Here is a 15067-nt window from a genome sequence, read left to right as displayed (position 1 = left end):
GAGGAATGAGGTGGGCCTGACCTTTCCCCCTCCCCCCATCAGGCCTTAGAGATGTGGGAAGTTCATGGAGTTATTTAGGTTCCTTTTGTGAGGTGGCTTGGGAACTGACACCTTTTATAGTATTGTTTCTAAAGGAAATGATAACAAATTTCAGCTCTGATGTAAGATTTGGACAGGAGGTGGGGAAATGACTTTGAAATCTTGCCTCATGTCATAGAGAAGATTATATTCCAGATTATTTGAAAGTTACAGATGAAGAATTAAAAAACAGCTGGAATGGGACTTCCCTGATGGTCCAGTGGTAAAAAATCTATCTGCCAGTGCAGACATGGGTTTGACCCCTGGTCCAGGAGGATTCCATATGCCGCAGATCACACATCTAAGCCTGTGCACCACAGCCACAGAGCTTGCTGCTCTGTAAGAAGAGAAGCACCTCAATGAGAAGCCCTTGCTTGCACCACAACTAGAGAAAGCCTGTGTGTAGCCGCAATGAAGGCCCAGCCCAGCACAGCCAAAATAAATAAATATTTAAAAAGAAGCTGGAATGAATACTTTTCTAACCTGTGAATCAGCAGGAGCTTTGAAAGCATGAAAGCAGTGAAAGAGTCACAAAGGGAAAGATGGATGGATTAAAAATAAAAGCTTGCATAGACTAATAATAAAAGATTAGAAAAAATTTGGAAGAGTCAATCACTGGGGGAAAAAAACACAAAGATCCCAAGAGAACAGTGAATGAAATATGACTAGGCAATTTGGAGGTGTAAGTATGCCTTGTAAATGTGTAAGAAAAGGTTATTGCCCCAATGAAAATAATAGATCATGGCAAACGAATTCTTCTTTGTGGCCAGGGTACAGCGAAATGGATTTTCTTACTACTTATGAGAATCAAAATAGGTACAGATACTCTGGAAATCATCTTATTGCTGTATTTTTGATCCTTAAAAATTTCATTACCCTCTCCCTACTAATTTCCTATGCACGTTTGTATGTTTAGATACGAGTGGAAGAAAATTAGAGAATATTTAATTGTAATGGTTTGTTGATGGTGGGGTTATGGGAGTTTTTTTGTGTGTGTATATAAGTGTATGTGTATATAGGGGTTATGGGAGTTTGTTTTTGTGTGTGTGTGTATGTATATCAGTGTATGTGTGTGTACACATCAGTAGTATTAAGTATAATCACACTGTGTTACAGTCAAGTCTCCAGCACTTCTTTCATCTGTCCAACCAAAATTACCTGTGAAAAAATAATTCCCATTTCCTCTATTCCCCCATCCTCTGGGAACCACCATTACTTTTTATCTCTATGGATTTGACTATTCATATATTTCTAACTTTCCAGATATTATAAGAAAACAAACTTAGGTTAAACCAGCCTTTGAAACGTGACCCATTTGGAAGCTGGAGTCTGTATATGTGTACTTAATGATTTCTGTTATTTTAGACCTCTCAAGCTGGATCAAAAGACAAAAAGATGGACCAACCACCTCAAGCCAAGAAGGCAAAAGTGAAGACCAGTACTGTGGACCTGCCAATTGAGAATCAGCTGTTATGGCAGATAGACAGAGAGATGCTCAACTTATACATTGAGAATGAGGTGGTTATTTTAAGTCTGCTAGAGCAATAAGCTAGAACCTTAATGTGACCATAGTGTTCAAATGCTGTGTCTAGTGACCTTTATGCATTGTGTGGGGTTTGGGAACAATTCAATGTTTTGGGGTATTGGAGGACAAGTTTAATAGATCCCAAGATACATCATCAAAATTGTTTTATGGTGATATGTCTATTGCTAAAAACTCTCTAATGAAATCTTCTGACATTTCGGGGAGGTATCATTCATGTTTTTGGGTGTGTGAGTTTGGTTGTTCACTAGAGATTGGGATGTTTGAGGCCAGGGTCAGGGAAGTCGATCAGTGGGAGAACTCAGAGTAGCCTTGATGTTTTGTTTATTAGTTTCTTTCCCTGTTACCAGTCATAACTCTGGTTATGGTGAGTGATACAGTGTTTGGGACCTTGGGGCACAATTATTCGATTAAGTGTTGTCTGTGAGGTTTCTTATGATAGGTACATTGGGTCTTAGAGTAGTTTTATAGAACCTTTAGCATCTATACTATATGAATAATTTTGATGTTTCCTGGGTATGTAATACAGCAGGTTATACCCACCTTGTGACAGTGAGCTCATAGTTTCTGTTAGTTCTTGTCCTAGCATTTTCCTTATTTTTACTTTTGAGTTTCAACATCTTGCTATTTTTTCTGTTGCTTTTTTTTCCCTAAGCATACCCACGAAACTCTCACTTGATCGTCATAATTTACTGAGGACTAATGCTTCCAGCTCTTTTCTCGGATGATTTGCAGAACTAAAAGGATTTTGGGAAGAAGGCGTCTCTTAACTTTTATAACTATATTACTTAATAGTTAAGAGGAAATTGTCTCAGTTTTTTGAATGTCTGACTACTGTTCACAGGGTAAGATGATCATGCAGGATAAACTAGAGAAAGAGAGGAATGATGCTAAGAATGCAGTAGAAGAATATGTGTACGAAATGAGAGACAAGCTGGGTGGTGAATATGAGAAGTTTGTGAGTGAAGATGTAAGTATGTGCCGCAGTGTGTCTGCTCATTTTGTGTCTTCTGGGAGGATCCTTAAATGTACTTAGGAGTGATGTTTTGCATCTGTAGTACACAGTTTTTGGGAGCAGTTTTATATTGTCTCATACAGTATTGGTGGAGTGTTTCCTCAAGGTGAGTCTTTGTGCCTCACCTTTCTTTGGTGTGTCACTTTTTGATACACTTGCATGCTATTATTTACCTAGTATTTTTCTTTAAAAACTCACTTTTCTCCTGATGCTTATTTGAACTCACTTGTTAGAAAAAGATTTAGGTGTAATTGACATATCATTTTAGTTGTTTCAGATGTGCATCATAATTATTGAAAGTCACTCAGTGGTGTCCGACTCTTTGCGACTCCATGGATAGTCCATGGAATTCTCCAGGCCAGAATACTGGAGTGGGTAGCCTTTCCCTTCTCCAGGGGATCTTCCCAACCCTGGGATCGAACCCAGGTCTCCCACAATACAGGCAGATTCTTTACCAGCTGAGCCACAGTGTTTATATATGTTGTGAAATGATTACCACCGTAAGTCTAAACATCTATCACTACACATACTTAATTTTTTTTCTTGTGATGAGAACTTTTAAGATTTATTCTCTTGGGAACTTTCAATACAGTGTTATTTACTATTCACTCACTTATTTTTAAATGTAATTTTTAATTCTGAAATTTTCAAACATATCCAAATGTCTCCTACAGTGGAGAAAATAATGTAATAAACCCCCTTGTACACCTATAAAGCAAAATAAGATTGTGTCAGTCTTGTTTCCTATATCCCCTTCTCCCCACTACCTCATGTTTTAAAGAAAATCCAGGACTGTTTCTTTATTCCTGAATCAACTAATTTTTGATTGACTTAATTGCATTGTTTCCTTCATCTTTAGGACCGTAACAATTTTACCTTGAAACTAGAAGATACTGAAAATTGGTTGTATGAGGATGGAGAAGACCAGCCAAAGCAAGTTTATGTTGATAAATTGGCTGAATTAAAAGTAAGTGATTCTTGAAAGTGAAATGATGTACTTTGCATGGAGAATACCTCAAAATTGTAATTCTCATGTTAAATGAAGGCAGGTTGAAAGTGATTGAAAAACTCTACTTTTTATCACTTAGTTTCACTGTCTTTCTTTCTTTTAAAACTTCATGATAGCAAAAGAATTTTTCTGAAAATTGAGTTCAGACATAAAATATTTTACTAAATTGGAGCTTGAGTGTGTTCTTAGGGTCAAAAAATTAAAAGGATAATAAGATATATTCCTGTCCTTTAACAGACAGTGGCAATGCAGTTGGAGTAGGGGTGTGTATATTCAGCTTCGATTCTCAATAGAGCAGAAGTGACTGGTTTTGTATGTAAAGAAGTGATAGTTACACTTTAGAGTTAAAAATCCAAAGAATTATTTAAAAAGTTGAGGCCTCTTGTTTGGAAAAAGATGCAAGCACACAAGAACTTTTTCCATTTATCTGGTTACTTAGTTTCTTGTTAAACTATTCCATTGTTGACTAACCTTTGGAATGAAATTACTCAAGGACAGTAAGTACATGCAGTTTCCTGTCATTCTGGAAAGAATGATCCTGCTCATTGAGTTTTTTTATTTACCTTTTTTTTTTTATGGGACCTGTCTAACACATGGAAGGAGACAGAATAATAGCTTTAGCTATTGTCAGCTTATGTCCAGTTTTGTTCCATTTCTGCTCCTTTCCACTTCCAGTTATTTTAAGCAAGTCTCCTAGGTTATATTTAACCCCAGGTTATATCAGTGTGTATTTAAAAGAAAATATAACCTTATGCTGTTCCACTGTCGCATATGAAAGTTCCTTAGCATCGCTGTTAGCATTGCCATGTATTCAGTCGGTTTTGAGGTTCCAGTTGTCTCATAAGTTGTGTTTTAGCTTCTCTGACTCGGATCCAAATAGGGCCCATACATTGTGTTGATGCATCTCTTGAGACTGTATCTGCAGTTCTCCTTCCATCGTTTTCTCTTCCTTTACTTAGTTGATGAAAAAACGGAATCATTTGTCCTGGAGAATTTATTTCCAGTCCATATTTTACTCCTTTTCACCCCTGTGGTGTTTTATCTTATTGGTAAATTTATGGTTAGAGCTTTGTAAAACACAGATTTAAACATTTTTGGCAAGTGTACTTCATATACAGTGTTGTATATCACTGTAAGGAGGCATCTAATTTTTGGTTGTCTCCCCAGTGTATTTTGAGAACTAGGGTTCAGGTGACAAGTTGAAGCGGCTCCACGTGGAACAGTATTGATGTATATTCTGATGAAGCCTGAGGATAATATTTCAGTGGTCTGGGGAAAAATATTCAACTTCTTATATATAGAACACAGAGATTAAGTGTTTTAATTCATAATCAGTCTTAGTAGAAAAATACTGCTTTGTTAGTTTAAACTCCCCTGTGAAGAATTTGTGTATTCTCTCTCCTAATAAGAATCTAGGTCAGCCTATTAAGATGCGATTCCAGGAATCTGAAGAAAGACCAAAATTATTTGACGAACTAGGGAAACAAATCCAACAGTATATGAAAGTAATCAGCTCTTTCAAAAACAAGGTATCTTTTCTTTTTTTTCCTTTTTCCTACTAATGTTTTGGTAGAGTTTTGAGATATTTTCGTAGCAGTTTTTTTCTGTTATTTAATAACGTTTTCTTTTTGGATGTTAATGAGATGTATAATATTTTATTTAACCTTACTAAGAACCCTGGGATTTGCTGCTGCTTTTTAGTAAGGAGACTCAGTCCTTTTCTTGTTATGAAATGTTTTGTTAGTGACTTAACTTTGCTCTAGTCTGGTCTTAGAACACATTAGGCGAATAGTTTGTAGGACTGTTTCAACAATAAACTATGGGTGTATCATTTTCTTGAGTACTATGTGATACTGCAAAATATATCGTTAAATCTACACAGTACGTTTATGAAATAGGTGGTTTAATCCTTCCTTATCCAGGTTACTCTTGGGGGAACTGGGATTTGGCCTGTGGTCTGGGTTGCTCCCAGACTTTGGTCAATAGTTTGGTTAATTCAGCTTTTATACTATAGGTTCTTGATGTATTGTCAGCGTTCAGTTCTGTTGCTCAGTTGTGTCCGACTCTTTGCGACCCCATGAACTGTAGCACGCCAGACCTCCCTGTCCATCACCAGCTCCTGGAGCCTACCCAGACTCATGTCCATTGAGTTGGTGATGCCATCCAACCATCTCATCCTCTGTTGTCCCTTTCTCCTCCTGCCCTCAATCTTTCCCAGCATCAGGGTCTTTTCCAGTGAGTCAGCTCTTCACATAAGGTGGCCAAAGTATTGGTGTTTCAGCTTCAACATCAGTCCTTCCAGTGATCACCCAGGACTGATCTCCTTTAGGATGGACCTGGTTGGATCTCCTTGCAGTCCAAGAAACTCTCAAGAGTCTTCTCCAACACCACAGTTCAAAAGCATTAATTCTTTGGCACTTAGCTTTCTTTATAGTCCAACTCTCACATCCATGCATGACTACTAGAAAAACCATAGACTCGACTAGATGGACCTTTGTTAGCAAAGTAATGTCTCTGTTTTTTAATATGCCGTCTAGGTTGGTCATAACTTTCCTTCCAAGGAGTAAATGTCTTTTAATTTCATGGCTGCAATCACCATCTGTAGTGATTTTGGAGCCCCCAAAAATAAAGTCAGCCACTGTTTCCCCATCTATTTGCCATGAAGTGATGGGACCGGATGTCATGATCTTTGTTTTCTGAATGTTGAGCTTTAAGCCAACTTTTTCACTCTCCTCTTTCACTTTCATCAAGAGGCTTTTTGGTTCTTCTTCACTTTGTGCCATAAGGGTGGTGTCTTCTGCATGTAAGAAACTTAAATGTAATAAATTAAGCTTTCTAAAAAGATTAATTTAAAAATTTTACTTCTGAAAGGATTCTTTTAAAAAACTCTTCATAATTATTTTGTTTCTTAACTTCGATGCCTAAACCTCCAGTCTCATATCTAATGACATGGCCTTTTTTTTTTACATTGTAAAATTATATTTATTTATTTGCAAAGTTATAAGATTTTGTGTAAAGCATGTGCTGTTTATACTGCTGAAACCTTTTAATTGCCACCTTGTGTATTCATTTTGACCTTGAAATGCATTTCCTCTGTTTTAAAAATTGAGGTTACTTTCCTTTATTGAATTTTTAGGAATTGAATGTGTAGCTTGTGAGGCTAGATGGGCTTCATTTTGGGAAAGAATGTAACTTTTTGGAAGATGCTGAAGAACTAGGCAATGTTTGAGTAGGGCCCGTATCATTCTTTGACGCTTGTCTGGTTGGCTTCTGGTTATAGGAGGACCAGTATGATCATTTGGATGCTGCTGACATGCTGAAGGTGGAAAAAAGCACGAATGAGGCCATGGAGTGGATGAATAACAAGCTGAATCTGCAGAACAAGCAGAGTCTGACCATGGATCCAGTTGTCAAGGCAAAAGAGATTGAAGCTAAAATTAAAGTAATTCATGACTTTAAAGATTTAATAGTTTTTTCTAGTCAGTATTGGTATTATTAATAGAGAATTTCATTACTCCATCTTTGCTTACATCTTGGGGATAGGATAGTAGAGGGTGGACTTGGATTTTAGTATGCTATATAAAATTACAAAAACCACTGTTTTCTTTCCTGTTGTTCTAGGAGCTGACGAGTATCTGCAGCCCTATAATTTCAAAGCCCAAACCCAAAGTGGAGCCTCCAAAAGAGGAGCAAAAGAACGCAGAGCAGAATGGACCAGTGGATGGACAAGGAGACAACCCGGGCCCTCAGGCTGCCGAGCAGGGCACAGACACGGCTGTGCCTGTGGATTCAGACAAGAGGCTTCCTGAAATGGACATCGATTGATTCCAACAATTGTTTATATTAAAACAGACTATTATAAAGCTTTAAGTTGTCAACTTTGTTCTAAATATCAACTAGAGCAATTAAATACTGGAGATTTCTTAGTCAGTTTTTAGGGGACTTGAGGGGGAGGGGATATCAGTAATGTATGGAGCATTTTGACTTCTAAATAGTTAGATACAGAAATGAAGTGCATTGTATCTTTTTCATAACGGTACTATTTAGAAGCCCAGTTAGTCTTACTGAGCTTATGCTTCACTCCTTTTATGTTTAATCATGCTTGTACAAAGAGAAGTTTGTTTTAGAAAGTCGAGCTATAGCACAGGCTATACCTAGCTATCAAGCAAACTTTTTGTTATGACATAAATGACAGGAACTCTTAATTGTGCTTAAAAATTCTGCTGTGGAGGTTGCCACAAAGGCTCCCTGCCTGGTGTGGGGATGGGGGAGGGATCTCCCTCTGTTTCTGAGGGCTAGAGCATGACATAGATTAACATAGAACAACAAAGGTGTGCTCTGAGCTTCATGTGTCACTACGCTCCCCTGGGACTCCCACCCCATCTTCCCGTCTTTCCCAGATAAAAGGGGTTCCCATTAAAAATGCCATGTGTTGCTTTTGGGAAAATAGACCCTTTCACCTGGAGCAGGTTGTTAACTGAGGATTTTAAACCTGGAGGTTCTTCCTGAGAATGTATATTTCTGAAAGTATGTTCATTAATATCCCAAGCATCAAAGTCTAAATAATTTTCAGAAGGTTAGAATTGGGTAGATGTATTGTTGGATATAGGCATGGTAAATTTAACTGAGGGATTGATTATTGTTAATTATGGTATAAAGATTTTTATCCTGGCCTGCTTGTTCAGGTGAGAGATACTCTGTGTAAATTTGAGGTATAGGTGAAGTCTTAGGACAAGAGTTAAAAAGTTCTTTTTTGGCTCATTCACAGTCACTTATGTGTTAAGCATTAACATCTGTCATGAATCTGCCAATGTGTATGTGTTAAACGGCTGACAGACTGTACAAAAGCTAAGATGCACTGGATTGTACTGGATGAGTCTGAAGTTAGTGTTAAAAGTGGTGCCTGACTTTAGCAGCGCCTCATTCTTAACAATGCAGTCACCGTCAGGAGCACCAAAGCATTCCCTGTGACAGCGCTTTGGGCGGTATTGATAGGAGTGAGGCATTTTGGGAACTCTAAGGGAAACCTGTAGGGTTAGAGCCCAGAGCTGGTCCTTGCCCTAGAAACTGTTACAAGCTTTGTTGGTTACATTTTGGACCTTTGTTATAATTGTTAATCTGTATAACAGAGTGCTTCTCTGTTACTTTTGACTTATGTTGTTAGAAATAAGCGTATATCTTGCATATTTAGAATGAGTTTCTGTCCATCTCTGCACTAAAAAATTCAGACTGTTATAAGCTCTAAAGTGCTGTACAGAAACGTTGCTTAGAGGAGGAAGGTGGAAGTGTATTTATGTTGGCGTGTAAGCATGCATGGAAGCCTCGCAGCACCAGGACTTGGCCCTGTTCTTAGAACATCCTTTGTCCATTCTCTACCTGTCCAGCTTCAAGAGTTCAGCTGGCCTGCTGTGAGGCCAGGAGCTACTTTGGAGTGCTGGCTGCAGGATTAAGCCAATGCTTATGCAACTTGACTCAGTCCTTAATGGCCATTTCTTCTAAAAATTTTCTTTTGTGTGTGGGGAGGGTGTGGGACTTGGGATGGGGTTGAATTTGAGGTTTAAACTAGAATTAAGATGATATGGTCTTCTTGCTTTCTGTTTAGACAGGCTTGCAGACCAATTGAATTTACATGGAGGCCAGACCAGAGAGTAACAGTTGATGACTTGTGTGCAGACAAGCATTTATCCAGGTTGCATTATCTAAATTGGTTTGTTAAAGCTCCAGGTTACATTCTTACACAAAGAAAAACATTCAGTAAACATGAGGCAAGTTTAGGAAAACTTAATAAAAAGAAACCTGTCTTACACTCTTAAGGAATGGTTTTCTTAATTTCATAATTGTGTGTGTGTGTTTCTGTGTTTTCAATAAAAAATTTTCTCTGGAGGTAAGAGTCCTCTTAGCTGAATTCCAAGTTGTTAACTTTTTTCAGTGATCTCCATTCTGAAGAACATTCAAGGCTCAGCAGCACATTGGGTGGTAGGAAGTAGTTCTCAATACTCAACTCTCCCATGCTGAGTCTCAGCCCAGTTCTCTGGTTTAGGAATCCTTACCTTGCTCCTGTAACTGGGCCTTATTTTGAGGGTTTTTACAATAGCAGGAGGTGAGTTATGGCCCCACGAAGGCCAGTGCCAGGACTGATGCCTGCCCCTTCAGAGAATAGGACATAGCCCAGAATGTGCTTAAACAGTGGCTACCATAGCAGTTGTAGTAGTGTGCGCGTGCATGTGTGTGTTGGTGTATATGTGGGGTGGTGCTGCGTGCTGAAAGGGGATGAAGCCACCAGAAGAGACCGTAAGTGCAAAGAATGGGGCCGAGATGTGGAGGGGCACAGGGCCTTCCTGTAGTCCTACCACTTAATAGTCCCAGTGCTCGACCTACCCAGAGAGCCGGTACTCGCCACCTTCAGGAACTGTCTGGAGTAAAGTTTTTCTCTGGGCCTCTGGGAGAAGAGTGGACACCTGATAGTGTGAGTGGGAAGCCTGGGCCCAGCCACGTAGCTACTGATTATCCAGAGTATAGCCATTTTATAGGGATGTTGGGAGTTGCGTGGAAAGTATAACACACCTGTTTACCTGGGAGAGGTGCCAGCATTCCGTGTCAGTGGGGAAGAGGGTGTTGGAGGCAGAACTAGGGCTGGTGTCGAAGGTTTTGCAATGGGGCAGCTTCAGATTAATGTGAAGAATTTCTTTCACAGTTCCCATGGGGTTGTTGAGGATTCACACAGGCTTTAGACCAGTGACCTCTGAGATGCTTTGCAAGCATCTTAAGGGGTTTTTGTGGGGGAACTGTCAGAGGTGAAAGAAGTGGTAGGGCTTGCTAGGGCTGAGAGATTGAAGTCCTGGTGTGGAGCACTGGGCTTCTAACCTGAGGGTGACAATGTTTTAGGGAAGTTCGTTTGATACGTGCAGAGTGAGTTGGACCTGGGGGAGATTGGAGATAGTAGAACTTTTAAAGTCCATGTTTTAGGGTTGTGAACCAAAAGAAGGGATAAATGGTAAGTCTTGGTACTGGAGGAAAAGGGAAGATGGAAAAGTGATTAAAAAAAAAACCATGCTGTTAGAAGCAGGGGGAATAGCCTGACAAGGGCACACAGGCCAGGCTTCAAGGACCAGTTGGCATATTATTAATCTGGCTTTGGTAATACACTTCTGTGTATTTGGTTGATTTCGATCATTTTTCTTTAAGTGGCTTTGATAGATCATTTCTTATGTAAAATTTGTCAGTTATAAGACAATATGCACAATTTCTCATTTGGAAGGAACATGGAATGTGTTTGCATAAAAGTCAAATCTGGCTATATGTTTCAAAATGAAATGGGTTTTTCTCAAGGTGGGATTGGAGTGATTTTTTGTTAGGAAATTTTTGCGTGTTTGTGTTTTCTAGATTTCTGTAATAAGCATTTTGGAGTTTTCTAATGTTAAGCGAAGTATTTTATTTTTAGACTTTGTTTTGCGTTTATTTGATTGTGCCAGGTCTTAGCTGGGCTCATGGGATCTTTGATCTTTGTGGTGGCATGCAGGATCTTGTCAGTTGTAGCAGGCGTGCGAACTCTTAGTTGGGGCATGTAGGATCTAGTTCCCTGACCAGGGATCAAATCTGCTTTGGGAGCGTGGAGTCCTAGCCACTGGACCATGAGAGAAGTTTACCTAGAATATGTTAAGAAGAATGTCTTCAAGGTTTCAAAGCTGGAATAAAGGACTCGATAGGCAGCTGGAGCTCCTGGTCTGTAGGAGTTAGTGCAAATGCTCTTGGGAGTCTGGATAAGATTAGGAAGTTGTGTAACATGGAACTGAGGGATCCTGTAGCTTCAGCTGCTGTGGAAGGAAGCTTTGGAGGTCAGGGTATGTTCCTGCCTTAGGGAGTAAAGGATGCTTTTTTGGCTGTGTCAGGAAGAAGTGGGGGATTTGCAGGAAACGAGCTGCGAGAGGGGAAAGACCATGCCTCAGGCATGTTAGGGAGGAGGGAGTTTGAGAAGTCAGGTGGCAGTGGCCGGTGGGGTTAGCGGCTGTGGGGGTGCTTCAGGAGCGTGCAGTGAAGCCTCGGGTGGAGGAGAGCATTTGGTCAGGAGGCTTGGCCTAGTTAAGGGATCAACTTGGGGAGGAAGGAAGTTAGGCAGCATCCTAGGCCCACTGTCCTGTGTGCAAATGGGGAGGATTTCCACCACTTACTTGGAGACTGGCATTCCTTCCCTGGGTAGTGCTCCTTGCCTCTGGCTGGAGCAGCCCTGGGATATGACCCTCACTGCCCTGGTCATCTGAGCTGGATACTGCAATTTCGGGCAGGTGCCATAGTGTAGAAAAGAAGGAGGGGAACTCTTAAGCAGCAGGCTAGAGGCAAAATGGGAAAATGGCCATGTTGGGGTAGAAGCACCAGGAGGATAAAGGAAGGAGTGCATTTCTGGTGGATCAGAGAAGGGAGGACTTCAGAATTTGTGAGCCAAATACAGAAAGCTTTCCAGATCCGTCCAATCAATATACACGAGCAAGTGCCAGGCTAATCCTGACCTTGTCTTCCTGGTTTTGATACAGCGGTAAGGGCAGGGAGGGAGAGTAGGGGAAATATTCTAACCTGGGATTTGCTGGTTTCAAAAACAACCAACAGAAAAATATATGTAGACAGCTGTGTTTGGGGCCCTTTTCCATTAGTTGGGTCTGTGTTTACATCCTTCAAAGGCCAGGTGAACTTGTAAGGTTTAGAGTCCCTGGATCACGGAGGGTCAAAATTCGTATCACAAGCAAGCAGGCCCGTACCCCGTACATTGTTTTTTCTATGTGCATTTTAAAATAGACTACTATTCAGTCAAGACTTGGCTAAATGCTTGGGGGAGAGAAAACTGAAAACACTTGGAAAACAGTCTCAGTGTCTCAGTGAAGCATTATAAATTCCAGTGAAGCATTTCTGAGGATGAGCTGAATTTAGTAGATGTTCCAAAAAAGGATGGCCCAAATGATAGTGTGCCTTTCAGCAATGCTGGTGGACAGGCCTCCCATGAGACTGCCATGAGGACCAGGAGGGTTGTATGGGATAGAACTTAGAAAATTGAGAGGGTATATGCAGTCCTAAATGAAGCTGGGTGAGGGGCCTTTCCTCTGTGAGTCTTGTCCTCATCTATATTTTCCAACTGAAGGATGGATCCTACCTTGTTCACCACTGCCCCGGGCAGCCAGCATGAGGCGAGGAATACTTGAATCCACACGTACAATATTTTCAGTGAATAAAAACATGAGAACTATATTTGAAAACATTAAACTCTTACTTTGTGGATGAGGAAAGTGTCAAAGCAGGCAAAGCTCACGGAGCAGGTGGATGGCAGAGCCAGGAATCCCTGCTATGGCTTTTCCAGTAGTCATGTACAGATGTGAGATTTGGACCATAAAAAATGGCTGAGCACTGAAGAATCGATGCGTTCAAACGGGCTGGAGAAGACTCGCAGGAGGATCAAACCAGTCAATCCTAAAGAAAATCAGTCCTGAATATTTATAGAAGGATTGATGCTGAAGCTCAACTCCAATACTTCAGTCATCTGATGGGAAGAGCCAACTCATTGGAAAAGACCCTGATGCTGGGAAAGATTTAGGGCAGGAGAAGGGGATAGCAGAAGATACAATGGTTAGATAGCGTCATTGACTCTATGGACGTGGATTTGAACAAACTCTGGGAGATGGTGAAAGGGGTATGTCAAGGCTGTATATTGTCACCCTGCTTCTTTAACTTACATGCACAGTACATCATGTGAAATGCTGGGCTGGATGAAGCACCAGTTGGAATCAAGATTGATGGGAGAAATACCAATAACCTCAGATACGCAGATGACACCACCCTTATGGAAGAAAGTGAAGAATTACAGAGCCTCTTGAAAGTGAAAGGAGAGTGGAAAAGTTGGCTTAAAACTCAACATTCAGAAAACAAAGATCATGGCATCTGGTCCCATCACTTCATGGCAAATAGATGGGGAAACAATGGAAACAGTGACAGACTTTATTTTTTTGGGCTCCAAAATCACTGCAGTTGGTGACTGCAGCCATGAAATTAAAAGACGCTTGCTCCTTGGAAGAAAAGCTATGATCAACCTAGACAGCATATTAAAAAGCAGAGACATTACTTTGCCAACACAGTTCTGTCTAGTCAGAGCTATGGTTTTTCCAGTAGTCATGTATGGATGTAAGAGTCGCACTATAAAGAAAGCTGAACGCTGAACTGTGGTTTTGGAGAAGACTCTTGAGAGTCCCTTGGACAGTAAGGAGATCTATCCACTCCATCCTAAAGGAAATCAGTCCTGAATATTCATTGGAAGGACTGATGCTGAAGTTGAAACTTCAGTACTTTGGCCACTTGATGCGAAGAACCGATTCATTGGAAAAGACCCTGATGCTGGGAAAGATTGAAAGCAGGAGCAGAAGGGGATGACAGAGGATAAGATGGTTGGATGGCATCACTGATGCGCTGGACATGAGTATCGGCTCCACAAGTTGGTGATGTACAGGGAAGCCTGGTGTGCTGCAGTCCATGGGGTCGCAAAGAGTCAGACATGACTAAGCGACTGAACAATAACAAACAATCTTCTGGAAAAGTGTGTGCCTGGAATATGGGGCTTTTACCTCCCCCAAAACAGTAACCCTACATACTGCATTATCTGGAGTAGCACCGGCTTCCTGAGACTCCAATTCCCCTCCTCCAGTCAGTTCTGATTTGGTGTGGTGTGAGCAGCGGGGTTGAAGTGGCCACTTGAGGGCGACATCGCTCTTCCTTTGCTTGCTGTCAGACTAAGTAGCAGCTTTGCGCCTTAGGAGTCCTGGAGTTGAGGAGAATGCAGATGTTCAATTCCTCTCCTTTGGGGTAGCTGAGAGCAAAACAAACGTGGTTTAACAGAGGCCTCAGGCTAGAAGGCAGGGAACTTTTATGAACTTTTGCTTGTAAGATGTCCTTATCATTCAAAGTGTGACATTGCTTGTTATAAAAGAATATTGGACTAACCCCAGATCTTAAGCACCCAGCCCAGTGTTTCTCAGACTAGGCTGGTGCTCTTGTTAAAAGGCAGATACTTATCTGGTAGGGGCTTGGGAGATTACAGTTCTAACAAGCTCCCAGGTGATGCTCACAAAGGACCATATTTTGACTTTGAAAAACTTAACCTCTAGAAGCCTTAGTTTCTCTGTTGGTGAAGTTGTGGTCATACCAGTTCTGCTCATCACAGGAAATGATGGATGTGGAAGACATTCTAGACAAACAAGATAAAGATACTGCGAGCTCTAGGCATGTAATTTTCCTTTTTAAGCCCTATTAGCAGCACAAGGAGCAGCTGACCCAGGTATAAACAGCATCAGGGCTGTGGAAGAAATTTCTTTCTTGCCCTTATCCTGCCAGTTAGCTGGCATCACTGACTCAATGGACATGGGTTTGAGCAAATTCTGGGAGATGGTGA

General features: G+C 40.8%; 1 protein-coding gene across 1 annotated transcript in view; it reads left to right on the top strand.

Annotated features, from left to right (window-relative positions):
* Window positions 1-9458, top strand: part of HSPA4 (heat shock protein family A (Hsp70) member 4) — a 51050-nt gene extending 41592 nt beyond the window's left edge. The window contains exons 14-19 of the mRNA XM_055428903.2: window positions 1444-1596; window positions 2466-2591; window positions 3496-3603; window positions 5055-5174; window positions 6926-7087; window positions 7267-9458. Of these exons, the coding sequence (XP_055284878.1) occupies window positions 1444-1596; window positions 2466-2591; window positions 3496-3603; window positions 5055-5174; window positions 6926-7087; window positions 7267-7470 (873 nt within the window). The 3' untranslated portion in view covers window positions 7471-9458. The remainder of the gene's footprint in view (window positions 1-1443; window positions 1597-2465; window positions 2592-3495; window positions 3604-5054; window positions 5175-6925; window positions 7088-7266) is intronic.
* Window positions 9459-15067: the final 5609 nt, after the last annotated feature.

This window comes from Moschus berezovskii, chromosome 8, assembly GCF_049115385.1.
Source record: "Moschus berezovskii isolate FMDL1 chromosome 8, NW_MosBer_1.0, whole genome shotgun sequence".
Lineage (NCBI taxonomy): Eukaryota > Metazoa > Chordata > Mammalia > Artiodactyla > Moschidae > Moschus > Moschus berezovskii.
This window is presented reverse-complemented; position numbering and strand designations above follow the sequence as displayed.